General features: G+C 51.8%; 1 protein-coding gene across 1 annotated transcript in view; it reads left to right on the forward strand.

The window, feature by feature from the left end:
* The window catches only part of ADGRB1 (adhesion G protein-coupled receptor B1), a 279184-nt gene that overhangs the window by 116774 nt on the left and 146554 nt on the right, over positions 1-15856 (forward strand). The window contains exons 11-14 of the mRNA XM_024214406.2: positions 2421-2489; positions 6435-6543; positions 8349-8492; positions 13245-13320. Of these exons, the coding sequence (XP_024070174.1) occupies positions 2421-2489; positions 6435-6543; positions 8349-8492; positions 13245-13320 (398 nt within the window). The remainder of the gene's footprint in view (positions 1-2420; positions 2490-6434; positions 6544-8348; positions 8493-13244; positions 13321-15856) is intronic.

A 15856-nucleotide genomic window follows, 5' to 3' on the forward strand; every position in this document is an offset into this window, starting at 1 on the left:
TGATGGGATGGGTACCACTGGGCAAGTCTAAGGCACGGGCACATACACACAGGGTTTGGGCGACCACTACGTGCACTGGAATCTATTTATACTTGACGAAAGCCGAGAAAAATCAGAAATGTCTCTGCTTACCTCTGTGATGTGCCTCATTTCCCAATGTGCACTTCCCAGGCTAATGAGCTCCCCGCCACCCAATCCCCACTGGTTCATGAACTAATAACTTGAAGAGCAAAGTCATTTCGAGCTGATTCAACCCAGCTGCACTTTCTGTGGAGTCTAATTGATTTTGGTGCCTTATTTGGAAGGAATTGCAGTCTAATGGCCGAGAGGGGAGTTGATCCTTGGGTATTAGGTGTCTATATATTGATGTGGGAGAAGGCTGAAGGTTTCTTGCCCTGGGCTTTACTTTCAGCAGTTACATGCAGACTGGCTACAGATCTGTCCTCAGGAGAGGTCATCAGCCCACAACTTGAAACATTAAACTTGTCCTCTAGGATCTGCTTCCCCATGGTGTCTGCAACGGTGGGGAAAATGGAGAGGAAAATCAATGGCTTTGAACTCTGTATCTCCTGCCTTCACATCTCTATCTCTCACACACACAGCAGAACTTTTGCCTGGATAGCCCCTCTTCCTCTGACAGTTCATTCTGTTATTCCCCTTTCCCAGTTATAATGGAGATGGAGCCACCAGAAGCTTTCCCACCACTGGCAGTGGTTTTGTCTTCTTCCATAAAGCCCGGAGACTGGGCTGGATGAAGCAGTGGCTGATCTAGTCTGGCAGCCCCTGTGCTCGCTGGCTTCAGAGCATGAATGCACTCCCAGTGCCAGCAATGACTTTTCGGTGGAAGGGGGATGGATCTGCTGGAGATGGGGTCTTCTTGGTACCTTGGCTTCTATATTTCCCATGTGTTACTCACTGGGTGAAATATCTCACCCTGAGGGGCTCTCTTAGCGGTGAAGGTTTGGTCAAGTGAAGCTAGGACCCAGCAGAGTGTGCAGAGAAAGTCCATTAACTCACAACGGCTACGCAAAGCCTCACATGCTGAGACCTTTGCAAAGGTGGGGAGGGACAGGAGTGGCTGAGCTGGAGAAACCTAACCTCTCTGTTTGTTCGAGATAGGGCCAAATGAAGGTTAGGGATAGAGCGCTGCACTTGGGCTGGAGAAACCTGGGTGCCGTTCCTCGCTCGGCTTTCCTGCGTGATCTTCGGAAAGTCACTTAATCTGCCCTGTGCCTCCATCCACCCTTCTGTACAATGGGGATAATCTGGCTCTATACCCCACAGGTGGTGTGAGGAGAGAATCCATGAATGATGGAGAAGTGGTCAGATACTCTGGTGATGGGGGCCAGAGAAATATCTGGCTGGCTGGCTGGCTAGATAGATAGATAGGGTTTCCATTATGATCATCTAGTCTGACCTCCTTTATGGCACAGGCTAGAGAACCTCAACCAATACTTTCAGCATCAAGCCCATAACTTCAGTATGAGCTAGAACAGATCCTTTAAAACAACATCCAGTCTTGATTTAAATTAAATTAATGGAGATATCCTATCTCCTAGAGCTGGAAGGGACCTTGAAAGGTCATCAAATCCAGCCCCCTGCCTTCACTAGTAGGACCAAGTACTGTTTTTGCCCCAGATCCCTAAGTGGCCCCCTCAAGGATTGAACTCACAACCCTGGGTTTAGCAGGCCAATGCTCAAACCACTGAACTATCCCTGCCCCCCACAAGTGATGGAGAATCCATCATGTCCCTCGGTAAGTTTTCCCAGATGGATAGAACACCCACGAATTCTGAACCTGGCCATGAATTCTGAAACCGGGCCCAAACCGCAAGCATTTGCTGTCTCTGTAATAGGCCGAGCCAAAACCCCGGCTCCCCACTACTCCTGGATGTTGAGATCTCCAAAATCTGGGCCTGCGGTCTGCAGCCTGAGCCCATCCCCCTGTGAAAGTGAGGGGCTCAGAGAGCCCGCGGGAGCCAGATGTACTGTGGGCAACTCTGCTGCTCTCCATACCCCTCATAGTCAAAACCCCTCTTGGCATTTTATCATTGCCTCATGTCTGCCTACGCCCATCCCTTGCGCTCTCCACGGCATGCAGAATCCTTTGCTTTCTGCTGTGGCCTGGTGGGTAATGAGTCGTGTAGTGCTCACTGGCTGCCCCATTGCACTCATGTGGTGAGCAAGGTTTGACTCGTCTCCCCAGGAGAGGCAGTAGGAGTTTTGCTACTTATTTCATTGGGAGCAGGGCTTTGGTTTGTCCAGTGCTTTGGGAAGAACAGTGCTCTGTGACTGAGAGCAGATCCTCTTTTTGCTAATACTATTGTTCTCTGCCCTCTAACATGTTGTGGGGCACGTCCTGCCACTCCGTCATATTCTGATCACGACTTTCTTTTCCTTTTTTTATCTCGCCTCTCTAGAACTTTGTCCAGATCATCAGCAACTTGCTGTCAGAGGAAAACCGGGACAAGTGGGAGGAAGCTCAGATGGTATGGACCTGCTACGTAAACATACAACCCAAATAATGCTGGCGCTCAGCCTGTGGCATTGGGGGGAGCGGTTATGGGCATTTCCCCTTGGGTTGGGTGATCTCACCGCTCTGTGTGCCTGACAGGTGTTGTACTCAATGGGCATCCCTTTCACCCAGAAGAGCTAGAACTCATCCGGCCACTGCTAGGCATGACCAACACAATGCCTTGCAGTGAAAGAGATGTGTAGGCTGAATTACCCTGCTTGGAGAAATCAGCGGTGACCAGGAAAATGGATCCTGCTAGACTTCAGAGCCAAGTGCAGTCCTGGCCCTTTAAGATTGCTCCCAAGTCTGAGTCCTGTATGAAAAGACTCAGGCAGGACAGGTAGGATTTTAAAGGGCCAGGATTGTGCTCTGCCATCTGAGCTAATGCTTTGGCTCCGCTCGAGCTGAGCAAGGGTTCATTTATTTGTTAGCTACCCTTTCCTCACAAGGTCACCTGGTGTCTCCCCAGGGATGCTGGCAGTTAGGGAACATGATGGGTAATTCAGCAGATAAAGCACATCCTGTCTGGGCATAGGCACTGCTATTTGTCCCGTCTATGTCTTACCAAATCCTTACCCTGCCTCAGTTGCATTTTCTGCCTGTGCATGTAGGTGACTTACCCACAGTCCCTAACCTGGACTGAAAAATGCCATTCTTCCTCGCAGCGCTCACTGCTCGACAGCGCTGATCTCTCTGCAGCCCCGGGGAGCCGCATCAGAGTGAAATGATACTGCCTTGAAGGCAAAGCCTGTTCACAGGTGACGCTGACTGATGGCTCCCTGTCGGTACTAGTTCCTCCCTTGTCTCTTCCACGTTACTGCGTCTCAGAACACAATGCCTCGTGTGCCTGCGTCTCGGAAGCCAACGTCACCACAGGCAGGTCTGGTTTCTGACAGGCGTCCATCAGGTGGAGTGTATTCCACTGAGGAGATCACGAGCCCTGGGTCACAATATGGCATCTCTTTTAGCTGCCGTGTTGGCCGGTGAACCCCCTCAGAAGGGGCAGCAAACAGCAAAGGAGCGAGAGACGATTGCCCGGCACAAACATGAAACCTTAAAGGTCAATTTTCTTCAGAAGGGCCACTGTACTTCTCTGGCAGCTAAGGAGCTGCCGGTTTAATCCGAGACCCCCTACGTCAAGGGGGTGAGTGAAAGACTGTTGCATAAGGGGAAATGAAATGCAAATAATTAGCTCCAGGGAAGGTTTGTGCTGTTGGCGCATAGCAGGCACTGAACGTTGATTGAGCTTGGAAGGGATTGGCTCCTCTGCAAGAGGTCAAAGGTGGGCTAGGTCAGTAATGGTGGGAAGATGTTACCATCTGACGTCTGTTCGCAGGCTTCTCTGAAATGAGTCAGATAGGGGGAGGGGTGCATTACCTAGGTAAAAGGGGTCAGACCAAGTATTGAACAGACCTGGAGACTGAGCTCACCTTTTGCCCCTATAGCTGGTGTTTCCCCAGCATAGTTGGAAATTGATGATCCTGGCTGGTTCCAGAGGAGGTGAAGAACCAAATGCTCAATTTAGCAAATACATGTCTACATCCACCTTTCAGAATAGTCACTGTGGAGTGGACTCTGCTGAGTCGTCATGACAACGCAGGAACCCTGTTGATCATCATAAAAATAGTTGCAGTTTTCTCACGGCTGCAGTTAGTTCCCAGTGGTTTTCCCTTATCAGCTTCCCTGTGTTGTAAACCTGGCTTGCTGGCCTCTGACACCCCCCTGATGTTCATTCCTGCGGCATGACCGGTCTGCACTCTCATGACAGTGGATGTTATTTTCTGCGCTGCTTTGATATCAATCAGAGGATCTTTCATCTTTTGACCACCGCCACTATTATAGACAGCACGAGGACCATGCCTAAGGGATATGGATGCCCAGTTCCTGTATGTTTGAATGAGAAATAGGATCTTGGCCTAAAACTTCAGTTCTAAATCCAGAATCTGCTCTCCCATGAGAGCACCAAGAGGAGAATCACTGGTAATAGCGTCTCTAAAATCCTCCAACCGCTAGAGGGCAACATACATTGGATCTGGTCTCAGTCCACCTGAGGGGACTGAGGTGCAGGCACACACTATCTACCATGCCATTTTACAGGACTTTAGCAACCATCCCTCCATTAAAAAAAAAAGAAAAACCCCACCAACCTACCAAACAAACCCAACAACTCTTATGTGGTAGCACTTGTGACCGGGTATATTACGTACCCTGTTCTCGCTGCATATTCAGTGACAGCTCAGATGGAGAGTTTTCCCTGGCTGTTTAACAGTATTCTCTTCCTACGCAGATCTATGGGTTGGCTGGGGATATTCCCCTCTACAGGTAGCTGCTTGTACAACTGCTTGATCACTAAACTGTGCAATCAACCTATGATAGATCGAAGATGCAATTACTTTGATATCGAAGTACCAGGCAAAATTGTGACCGGGTATATAAAGAAAACAAAACACAATGGTCCTTATTTCTCTCCATTCTCCTGTGCATAGGCAGGTGTGAATTTTAAGTCTAGGAGTGTTTGGGGAGTTAGGTTTAGTCGTTGTAGGTTAGAGACATTGGCCCAGGGTCATGCCTTGTGTCACTAAACACAACCAGGCTTTGGCAAGGAGACCTCTAGCAGCTGGGGTCCTGCCACTGGGAATGATCCATGCTGTATGCATGACAGTCTAAGCCAGGGTCCCACTGGAGGGCCGTGGTAGGGAGCAGCAGTCTCTCATGGAGGTAGGACCAGGCGGTTCAGAGACTAGTACTCCTCAATATGAAAACTCTCAACAGAGAACGGTACATAGGAAAGAGCCAGAACATCCCCTCCAACAACAGCTCATGGTGGCCCCAGTTTTCAGACATTGGCACCCCTGTGGGACATCTAAATATTCTGGGTGCGGGCATTCAAGGGGGTACGTACTATATGGGCCTAAGAGAGGCGTTTCCCTGCCTAAATTCCGATGTCTGCTTCCCAGCTGGGATTTAGACATGCTCTTGGTGTACCCAGATTTGAGGAATGGGCTCCCCCATTTTTGTAACCGCTGTGCTCAAATAGTGGTATTGAATCCTGTTTCACAGCTGTGTGAAAACGTTCCCTTTGCTTAGCCTGGTGAGTCTGGACCGGCCTAGCTGTACTCAGCCCAGGAACCGTGGTGCGGGCAAGGACTCTCTGGACTCCCTCTCTTTGCTCAATGATTTCCAGTCATGTTGACTCCCAGAGCTGAGCACAATATTCCAGGAACCAGATCCCCCCGAGTCCACGAATTGAAGGGGAGTTTTGAATGAGTGAGGCTCTCAGGGTTTGCCTCTGGGCGCAGACACTCCAGAGCTTGCATAGAGCAGATCTATTACCTCTTTGCCCCATCACGTGATGGCTCTGCATGTGCAGCGCCAAATCACATTGGCCTCGTTGGTGGACACATCAGGCCAGCTCCTCCAGCGGATGTAAACGGAGCACTGCTGATTTACACCACCTGAAGGTATGGCCTGGCATGTCTCATTTGCTGGCCACGTTAAGCTAACTGCAGGTCCTGGGAAACTGTAAATATCTGCTGTGGCTTTCCCGGGCCAGACTGGTGGGTGGGTTAAGTAACCTTGAGGAAGGAGGGTAGGTTGGTAGCTCACTATCAGCGCCCTCCCGTTGTGGTTTTGCCCTCCCGTTGTGGTCAGGACTATTCTCCTCCATGGCCATCAGCTGCGTTTTCCCAAACCGAATCTTATACTGTCATTTCCTGTCCGTGTTTCTATCTCCTTGGATCATTTCTCTGCCCTCACGGTTGTTCACTACTCCGCGGTACTCCAGCATGAGCAGAGAATGCTTCCGGCTCTCTGTGTGTGGGATAAGCCTGGCTTGAACCCTGGCCCTTGGAGAGGCCCAGGGTGAGCTCATTGCTATCTGTGCCACTAAATATTTGACCTCTCTTCATTGGGTTTGCAGATGGGGCCGAATGCTAAGGAGCTGTTCAGGCTTGTGGAGGATTTCATTGATGTCATTGGATTTCGCATGAAAGATTTCCGGGATTCCTACCAAGTGACGGACAATCTAGGTGAGTCGGTTTGGATTCCGTTCCCCTCCCCTGCTCCACAGGCAGATTCAAACCAGGCCGTTGCTTTTTGCAGTTTTTATGAGCTGGCTGTGAGCCTGGGGAGGGGAAAAGGCTGGCCAGGGGCCAGGAGGGAGCAGCGACTTGTTCTCACGTAAGAGGGAGGGAGGGAGCAGATGCAGCCCGGGTCCTTGGGCTCAGGCTCCCCGCTGCTGCTCTTAGTGGCAAATGTGCTAACTTGGAAGGCTTCTGGGGTAATGGGAGGTGAAGTGAAGCAGTGCTGTCCTCAGCTGTCATCAGAGCTAGTGCTTCTCTAAGGCCGAGGGAGGCTGCAGCAGGCAGGTCAGCTCTCCCGTCAAGAATCAGCCGCTGTAAAGGGTGGGACTCCAGGCCAGTGGACCGACACCAGTAACAGAAGCAGTGTTCTGGCAATGCCTAGAGACCTCCGCTGAGATTGGTCCTGGTGCTAGCCCTGGTACATACACATGGGAAGAGGCAGTCTCTGCCCTCATCAGTTTACAAGCTCAGTAGATAGGACGGGCAAAGATTGAGGGAAAGGAAGGGTTGTTCTCCTCACAGAGCGATGAAATAACTTGCCCGGGGTCCCAGAGGGAGTCTGGCAGAGCTGGGGATGGAACGGGGCTCTCCTAAGTTGCAGCCCACTCATTCAAACCCAAGACCATCCTTCTTCTCTCTGCTCCCTCCAGAGTTTATCAAAAGGATGGTACAAGCGTCTCAGGCTGAGTGCTGCATTCATGCTCCCCAGAAGGCAAATATGTTCTCTGTGTGTCCCACCCAGGTGTGATGGAACATATGGTTCAGGGTATAAAACATCATTGGTCAGGCTAACAGCTCCATTCACATCAGTACAAGCCCAGTGCCATCGCTAGGGTCATATGGCTGGGAACAAGGGCAGCATTTGGGTTAAGGTGTCTCGAGTTTAATCCGAGGGTGGAGGAGGCTGAGGAAGTATGGAGGGACAGAAGGATGCATTAGGATCCTGCTCAGTGAACAGAAGCTCCAGCTCCACCTGCCTAGTGCTATCACCTTGCTTTATGTACAGACGTTAGCTGAACAAATACCTTCTGCCATGCCAGAGATCCCAGCTCTCCTGGACAGGATCTGGCTAATCCAGAGGCTCCTGATCTTCCTCTGCTTTCATCCACACTCTTGGCCACCAAGATCACAAAGCCCCGTATGCTCACAGCTCATCCCTTCTCAATCCCCAGTCGCCTCAACCCATGGTAGGCAGGGAGAGACATTTCCCAGAGCCCTGCTTGTTCTTACCAGCACCGTCCCACCAGCTAAAGAGGGGTTTGCCCCAAGGTGCTCCATTAGCCAAATGGGCAAGGAGGGGCTTTCTCTGAGACAGTTCACACACGGCCTTGACCTCTCTCCAGGCTAAAGGAACGCCATCTGTCTGGTCTGAGCTCCCCCTTGCACCGTACATATGACATGGAGGGCCGCATTGTCAAAGAGCGAAAAATCCAAAATTTTGGGTGCTCGTTGTCTCTGAATGATCAGGGACTGAATTTCTACTCGTAGTTGCACCAATGCGAATGAAGTTATTGGAGTCACTCTGGAGTCACACTGGTGTAAATGAAGTCAGTTTACTCTGGAATTACACCAGTGTAAACGAAGACAGTGGAGTTACTCTGGATTTACACCAGTGTATGTGAGAGCAAATACTGACTCTTGCCAAGCGCCTGTCCTGCTAGTGCACCTACAGGTTTTTCAGTGGTGGAAGTGTGAATGTTGAGCTGGCCATTTGGGCCTTGGTTTACTCACTGTTTCTGTTTCCCCTCAAGTCCTCAGCATCCACAGACTCCCCGCCAACGCAGCCACTGACATCAGCTTCCCCATGAAAGGCTGGAGGGGCATGGTGGACTGGGCCAGGACCTCCGAGGACAAGGTCACCATCTCCAAGAGCATCCTCTCTACGGGGCTAGCAGGTAAGGCAGTGCGGCTGCCGCATCGCTGTTCTTCAGCGTCAAGGGGGCGTCAATCATTTACGCTCTGTCCGCACGCTCTGCTCTCAGCTAGCGAGTATCTGCCCAAGAGGAACTGGCCCTGAACGCAGCACTGAGCCTTAAAGATGAGGCGTAGTTTAGATCCAGGTCTGAGCTCCCCTGCAAGTTCAGGAGATTAGTTCACGTCCCGGATTCGGGCGCGGATCCATTACTAGACACAACAGCTTCTTGCTTAGAAAACAGCTGGAAGGCAGAGCCAAACCCCAGCGCAGCAATGCACCTGAGGCACATTGCAGACAATAATAACCTACTCGCTCCACTTAGTCTGAGAGGAACCTGATGCGCTGGGTTCCAGGCGAGCCATCAGCTGGGCAGGACGTCCCCTCCCAGTGCAGGCTGGACCCTGAACTGGGTCCTTCCAGCCCTCGGTGGGGGTTGTGTGTTGTTTTCTCTCTGGTCCGCGGCATCATTTCGGTGCCGTTAACCAGCGCACACAAAGACGCTTCTCTGGGAGCGAACGTCTCGGCATTTGGAACGGTTTGGGAGCAGTGTTACCAATTTAATGATTGGTATTTTTCATGAAAATAGGCTCCTAGTGCCGAGTGGCAATGGAGGGAGTTTTTCGGGGGGAGGCAGGGAGGGAGAAGAAAAGGTTGCCATTCATCGTGCGGCGGATATGTAACGTTCCGGGTTATTAGCTTGGCTGGCTCTGTCAGCCGGGCAGGCAGGCAATACTTGGCCGCCGGATGAGCAGTGGCCGTGTAGCTGGAGTGATGTCTGTGCCTCTTGTGTGTAATCCTCTGTAACCACACATCAGCTGCAGGAAAGGGGGCATTAATCACTCGGGGGTCATTTGCTCCGCGGCAGTCTATTATCAGGCCCAAACAGCATGGGGAGAGAGAGGGGGAGCAAACCGAGCAAATCCAGCCTTCGCTTGAGCATAAGCCAAGCCATCCTGAATCTCAGATCTTAAAGGAAAACTGCAGGGCTCAGATCCTAGAGCACTCAGCCAGCGCCTGATTCTGTAGCTACTCCGTGGGCCATCTGTTAGCTGCAGCAAGTCTTCTGAGGTTGGGATCAGCTGCAAAAACATGATCCTGTGGGGTACTGGGTGTAGACGCCGCTTACTGAAGTCAGCCTCGGTTCTCAGTAAGCTCACCGGGCTCCTCTTTGTGTGGAAGGTGTTCGGGTCTTTGCAGGCCTGGGCCCTAAATATTTAAGACTAGTACTTCAAAAAGAGGAGCCTACATTGTGCCTGCAATGGGGACTAGCCGTCACCTTGTCCCTTTCTCTGTAGCTGTGCCCAGTGTGGGTTGGCTTCATCAGCGAGAGCAGGCAGTTTGCGCTTTCTTCATCAGACTGCACCGTCTTCTGCTGAGGCAAAGGCAGGAGACTGTCCGAGTTGTTGACGTGATCCCTTGGCTTCCCAGTGCACCTTTCACCCAAAGATCTCCAAGCACAGCCATTCATGAAGCTGCAGAGTCTGTCCCATTGGGTAGATCAGCATTAGAACCACCATTCTGCTGATGGGGACACTGAAGCGCAGCACAGTTAAGTGACTGCCCCAAGGTTAAGCAGGGAGTCAGTAGCAGAGCAAAGACTAAATCCAGAACTGCAGCTCAGGCTAGGAAGAGATCACTGCCTTACGTCCTTTACAACAAGCACAATAAATGGTTAGATACCCCAAATTAGGACTTACATTATTATTCTTTTCCATCCCATCCGGAGCTGCATTTCCTGGGTCTTATCCTCTAGCATCATATTAGCAAAAGATGGTCCTTTTCGATATCTTACTTGTGTGGGAGACGCGTTTGACTTCTTTTTAACGCCCATCTCTTCTTTGCAAATGCATACGGCAGGGAGAATACCGGGGCACAGATCGTCTTTATAGCAGGGGTGGCCAAACTGTGGCTTGTGAGCTGCATGCGGCTCTTTTACAGTTGAAGTGCGGCTTGTGGATCCGCCTGTGTCCCCATCCCCCGCCTACCAAACCGGGGTTGAGAGCTCAGGGCTTTTGCCCTGCGGCGGGGTGGTGGGACCAGGGGTTTGTGCCAGAGATGACTGGTGCCTGCTGAGAGTGTGGAGGGGGACACAATTTAAAGGTTCACCCCCCCGCAACAGCTTGAATAACACACCCCTCTTACCCTCAGCAGCCCCCACAATGCATTGCTTCTGGTTTTTGCCCAGCGGGATGGAGGTCTCAGGGCTTCTGCCCTGCATGGGGCACCTACTGGGGCTCGGAACATCAGCAGGAGTGAGCCCCGGCAGGCACCTCCCACGGGGCTGAAGCCCCGAACCGTGGCAGGTGCGCCCCGGCTCTCGAACTTCTGAAGATTGCCGTATGCGGCTCGGAGGGTCAGTAAGTGTGGCCACCCCTGCTTTATAGAACAACCACTTTGCAGCTCGCTAAAATAAAGACCCGGTCTTCAGCCGGTGGGAATTAGCTGTTGGCTTCAAGGGAGCGATGCTGATTTCGTTGGGGGTTGGTCCTGCTTTGAGCAGGGGGTGGGACTAGGTGACCTCCTGAGGTCCCTTCCGACCCTGATATTCTATGATTCTATGATTTACGCCAGTTGAGGAGCCGACCATATTGCTTTAAAACTGGCCATCCGTCATGCCTGCAAGACACATCTAGAGCCGGGCATGCAATCTTCATAGAAGTGTAGGACTGGAAGGGACCTTGAAAGGTCATCGAGTCCAGTCCCCTGCCTTCACAGCAGGACCAAGTACTGTCCCTGACAGATTTTTGCCCCAGATCCCTAAGTGGGCCCCTCAAGGATTGAACTCACAACCCTGGGTTTAGCCGGCCAATGCTCAAAAATCTTCGCAGCTCCGTGTGCAGGTGCTACAGGTGTGCAGCTTCCAGTGACCGGGCTACTAAAGAATAGATAATCAAGATAAAACACTGTGCCAGGCCAGGTAACCTGGTGGTGTAATTTCATAGAATCATAGAACATCAGGGTTGGAAGGGACCTCAGGAGGTCATCTAGTCCAACGCCCTGCTCAAAGCAGGACCAACCCCAACTAAATCATCCCAACTAGGCCAGGCCTTAAAAACCTCTAAGGAAGGAGATTCCACCACCTCCCTAGGGAACCCATTCCAGTGCTTCACCACCCTCCTAGTGAAACAGTGTTTCCTAATATCCAACCTAGACCTCCCCCACTGCAACTTGAGACCATTGCTTCTTGTTCTGTCATCTTTGCATATAAATAAGACGGAGAGTTCCGTCGCTAAAGTCTTGATAAAGACCCAAGAAATTCAGACCCGAATCTCATTTCCATGACCGCCTCTTTGCATGCCCAGAAGGGTGTACATGAGAATCAGGCCCGTTGGGTAAAAGTTTTCTGCTCACCTGTGATATCACGCGAGTGTGAGAGCCTGGGGTATGTGTGTGTGGGGGTCCTACCACAAAGGAGGGGAGGGGGATCTTGTCTGTGTAGGGATCTGCAGGACCAGGCCAAAGGACAAATAAATGTTTGTACCCATTAAGCTTCTGCTCAGATGTAGCATCTGGTTTTCAGGGGGGTTGTTGCTTTTCCCAGCTGGGTTGTGCGAGGGCAAGTGACGTGCCCAGAGGTCACACAAACGAGTTGGAAGCTCATCTGGGATTAGAACTGAAGGGCCTGCGGCCTCTCGGCCCTTTTGCCCCGGCTGTGCGGTGTCAGATAGCATCAGGGTCCATCATGCCAGCGTGAGGGAGCCATCCCAGTGGAGCCGGGCCCCGCCATGCGGCGTTTGTGGCTCTTTCACTGACGGCGGCGACACCCTCCGGAGAGAGAAGAGAACAGCCTGAGGTCAAGTGTCAGAGTCGTGCGGGGACGGAGAGGGGTCTGGGTCAGGCTGGGGCGCTGCAGCCTGTGGGTGAAAATCTCCCACGCTCAGCTGCTGGAGTCATCCTGGTACAGCTCGGCTCCCTGACGGCTCGGCGTCGGCTCGGCTTCAGAACTGATCTGCAAGGGCTAGCGACCTTCTCCTCCGAGCCGCTCTGCGGATTTGCTCGCGGAGCCCGCCTAGAGATCTCCGGAGGTGAACGAACCGCTGCGTCCACTCAGCCGCTGCCAGGGCGGCTGCTGCTTCCGATTAGACTCCCAGCATGTGCCTCATGTCCTGGCCTTGTCAGAGGAATTAGCTGGAGTTCTGAACAGGAAACCTCCAGTCCGGCTCAGTCCAGTTAAAGCTCAAGGCCTATACACGGGCCTCGGGCCTGTGTGATTATAGAGGGTCCGAGCCGGTGAGGTGCTGAGCGCTGCCTGTGGGGTGCTGAGGGCAGCGGAGCCTTGTCCATGACTTTGAAAGCCAGGCTAGGCCATAGGGAGCCCCTATGTGGTGAGAGTAGGTGCTGCGGCTTGTGGGAGGGAGGCAGGGAGAAATTCAGCCTGTCCCAGGCTAGGCACCCGCTGCAGCAGCCCTGCTGAAACTAATAAATGGCACCTAGGCCTTGCCTGGGCCCTCAGCACAGGGGGGAAATTTCAGCCTGTGGGGAAGTGAAGATCCGAGGAGACGTGTTTGGCCCTGCCTGAGTGCAGCAGCCTCCACAAAGACCCCCCTTCCTGTTGTGTTCATTACTCCCATGCCCTGTCTCCCGTCTACCCCCACTGAATGTGTTCCCACTGAAGTCTAATGCTTGCAGGATGGGCCCCACGTAAACTACCCTCGGGCCCTGACGATGCTTTCACCGTCCCTGATTGTCACAGTGCTGTTGTCTTTCTCTCCTTCTCTTTGCCACTTTGCAGAGACAGACGACTCGTCCGTCTTCGTGGTGGGCACCGTGCTGTACCGGAACCTGGGGAGCATCCTCTCGCTTCAGAGGTAAGGATACCCTTATCTTTCTGGAGCCCCTCAGCACTCGGACAGCCCCAAACCCACCTCTTCGACTGGAAATTAAAGGGGCCAGGCAGGACCTGAGCAGTCAGTGGAGCTACTTGCATAAGAGGGAGAGGATCTGGTTCTGCAGGGATAACTTTAGGGCCACTAATAACTGGTGCTGCACGTGAAGTTGGCTCAGTCCAAGCTCATGCTTCAGGGCATAAGATGATCACTTTCAGGATGGTCAGGAAGATTTTTTCCATTTTTGTGCAGCATTGCACATCACGTGGCCAGCTGTGCCGGGGAGGGCTTTCCCTTCAGCTCACTGAAGCACAAAGTAGTAGCTACTTCCTGAGGTGTTATGCTCCTACAAAGAGGCAGGCAAGAACCCTGCCCTCTCAGCGAACATCTCCTCTGGTGCTGAGATCATGATTGGCTGCCAGGTTCCCTGGGATCGTAATTCCTTGGGATCTGTCTGGATGAGAAATGAAATAGCCGTGGTCTCCCTCCAGAGAGACACAAGCAGTGGGGACACAACACCTGTGTGACATGGACACTGTCCCTGGCGCCAGCGCTGGGCATCATGCAGCACCTGTCACAGGTGGAAAGAGCTGGCGAATGAACCCTCAAAACCCACTCATCATATGAATTCTCAAATCTCTGCCTTGCTGCCCAGACTCAGGACAGCTGCAGGGGAGACCAAAGAGTTAATAGTCCCCTCTCTCCCTGGCACGCTCCCTATTTCCTCCCCGCAAGGAGGTGCTGAATGCTCCCGCCTCCCTGGATCTCAGCGGGTGCTAAGGGCACTCAGCATTGGGCAGGATCGGGGCATATGATGCCAGAGCAGAACTGTGGCATCGAAATCCCCTCCCCACAGCGGATTTTTGCCCAATCACCCCCACTCTCCTTCCCCGTTGTGAGGCATTTTGGGTCGCCGTGTTCCTGACAGATCTGGGGCTGCATGCTCGGGAGAGGAGCTGCCTGCCACACGGTGCCATTCGAGAGCAGTACTGCTCAAGACGGGCTCGGGGAGCGGAGCAGAGTGGCACGGATGGCTGCACATGTCTGCAGCGTTCCAGGCCTCTGCAAAGTGCCTCAGGGCGCTGAAGCTTTTGTGCTCTGCAATGGCTTTTCTTTTCCTCTCTCTTTTTTTTTTTCTGAGGCTGGTACTGAGGCAGTAAATTAAGCATCCTAAGGCACCTTCTAAATCTGTTCTGGACTGATTAGCGTGAGCCCATTTACCATAAACGCCAGGGCATCTCTCCTCGCTGATAATCATTGAAATACCTACAGATTTAGCGCTGGCAATGGCCGGTGGCTAGTGAATTAGAATTAGTGAGCAAAGGGACTGTATTCTGTAATATCTTCCATTACAGCGCTGGGAATGAGACTGGAAGGGCAATAAACATCCTGGATGCAAAGGATTCAAAGGTATTTCAGCTTGCACTGGCTGAGTGGTGAATAGGCGCTGCTAACCGGCTTCCGCAGGAGTTTCTGCCAGGGCATTCTCCCCTGGGTCCTGATTTATGGCATTGCTTAATTAAGGCCAGTTTTCTTTAAACAATGCACAGCCCTGAATCTCCTGTCACTGTACGGAAGAAATGCTGGATCAGAGGAAAAATCCATCATTCCTCTGTCCAACAGGGATGTTGCAAGGACATGGGAGTACCCCCAATAATGTACTTAATCGTGCAATACCGTACTATAGGGTAACTGTCTTCCTGACCCCAACTGGTGATCAGTCTATTTCCTGGGAGCAGGAGGAATAAGGATCAGATTTTGTTTTCAGTAACACTGGTTTAAATCCAGAGTCACTCCATTTAAACAAAAGGAGTCACTACAGATTTACCCTGGTAAATAACAATGGCTAGTCTTATTCGTGTATGGGTCTCCTCTCTATTGACTTGCCTTGATCATCTCCTGCAGCAGTGAGTTCCACAGGTTAATCACACATAGCATTAAAGACATTTATTTTTAACTATTTTACATTTCTTCTTCGATCCCACAATTCTTGGATAGTTGTGGCTTTAGAGCTGGGGAAGGATAGCTCAGTGGTTTGAGCATTGAGCTGATAAACCCAGGGTTGTGAGTTCAATCCTTCAGGGGGCCACTTAGGGATCTGGAGCAAAATCAGTACTTGTTCCTACTAGTGAAGGCAGGGGGCTGGACTTGATGACCTTTCAAGGTCCCTTCCAGTTCTAGGAGATAGGATATCTCCATTAATTTAATTTATAGGAGATCCACCCTGAGAGAGGAGTGACATTCCAAATGGAGGCCCTTGGTACCAAAGCCGCAGTCTGGAGTTGAAGGGGGTGGTAGGACATAGGGAGTCAAAGGGTTAAAAGTCTGACTCTTCTCCCCTTCCCTCCCCCCCCCGCGTCACTCCAGAGTAGAAACTAGCTGCCCAAAGCCTTTCCCAATAGTGATTGGGTAAATAGAAAATAAGACCCTGATGAAAAGCAAATGATTTAAAACATGCCTGGGATAAGTGAGAATCAGAATAGGGAAGGAGTGTTCCCTAGTGGTCAGTGCAGTGATG

This window comes from Terrapene carolina, unplaced genomic scaffold (genome assembly GCF_002925995.2).
Source record: "Terrapene carolina triunguis isolate 2854851 unplaced genomic scaffold, T_m_triunguis-2.0 Scaffold58, whole genome shotgun sequence".
In the NCBI taxonomy this organism is placed as follows: domain Eukaryota; kingdom Metazoa; phylum Chordata; order Testudines; family Emydidae; genus Terrapene; species Terrapene triunguis.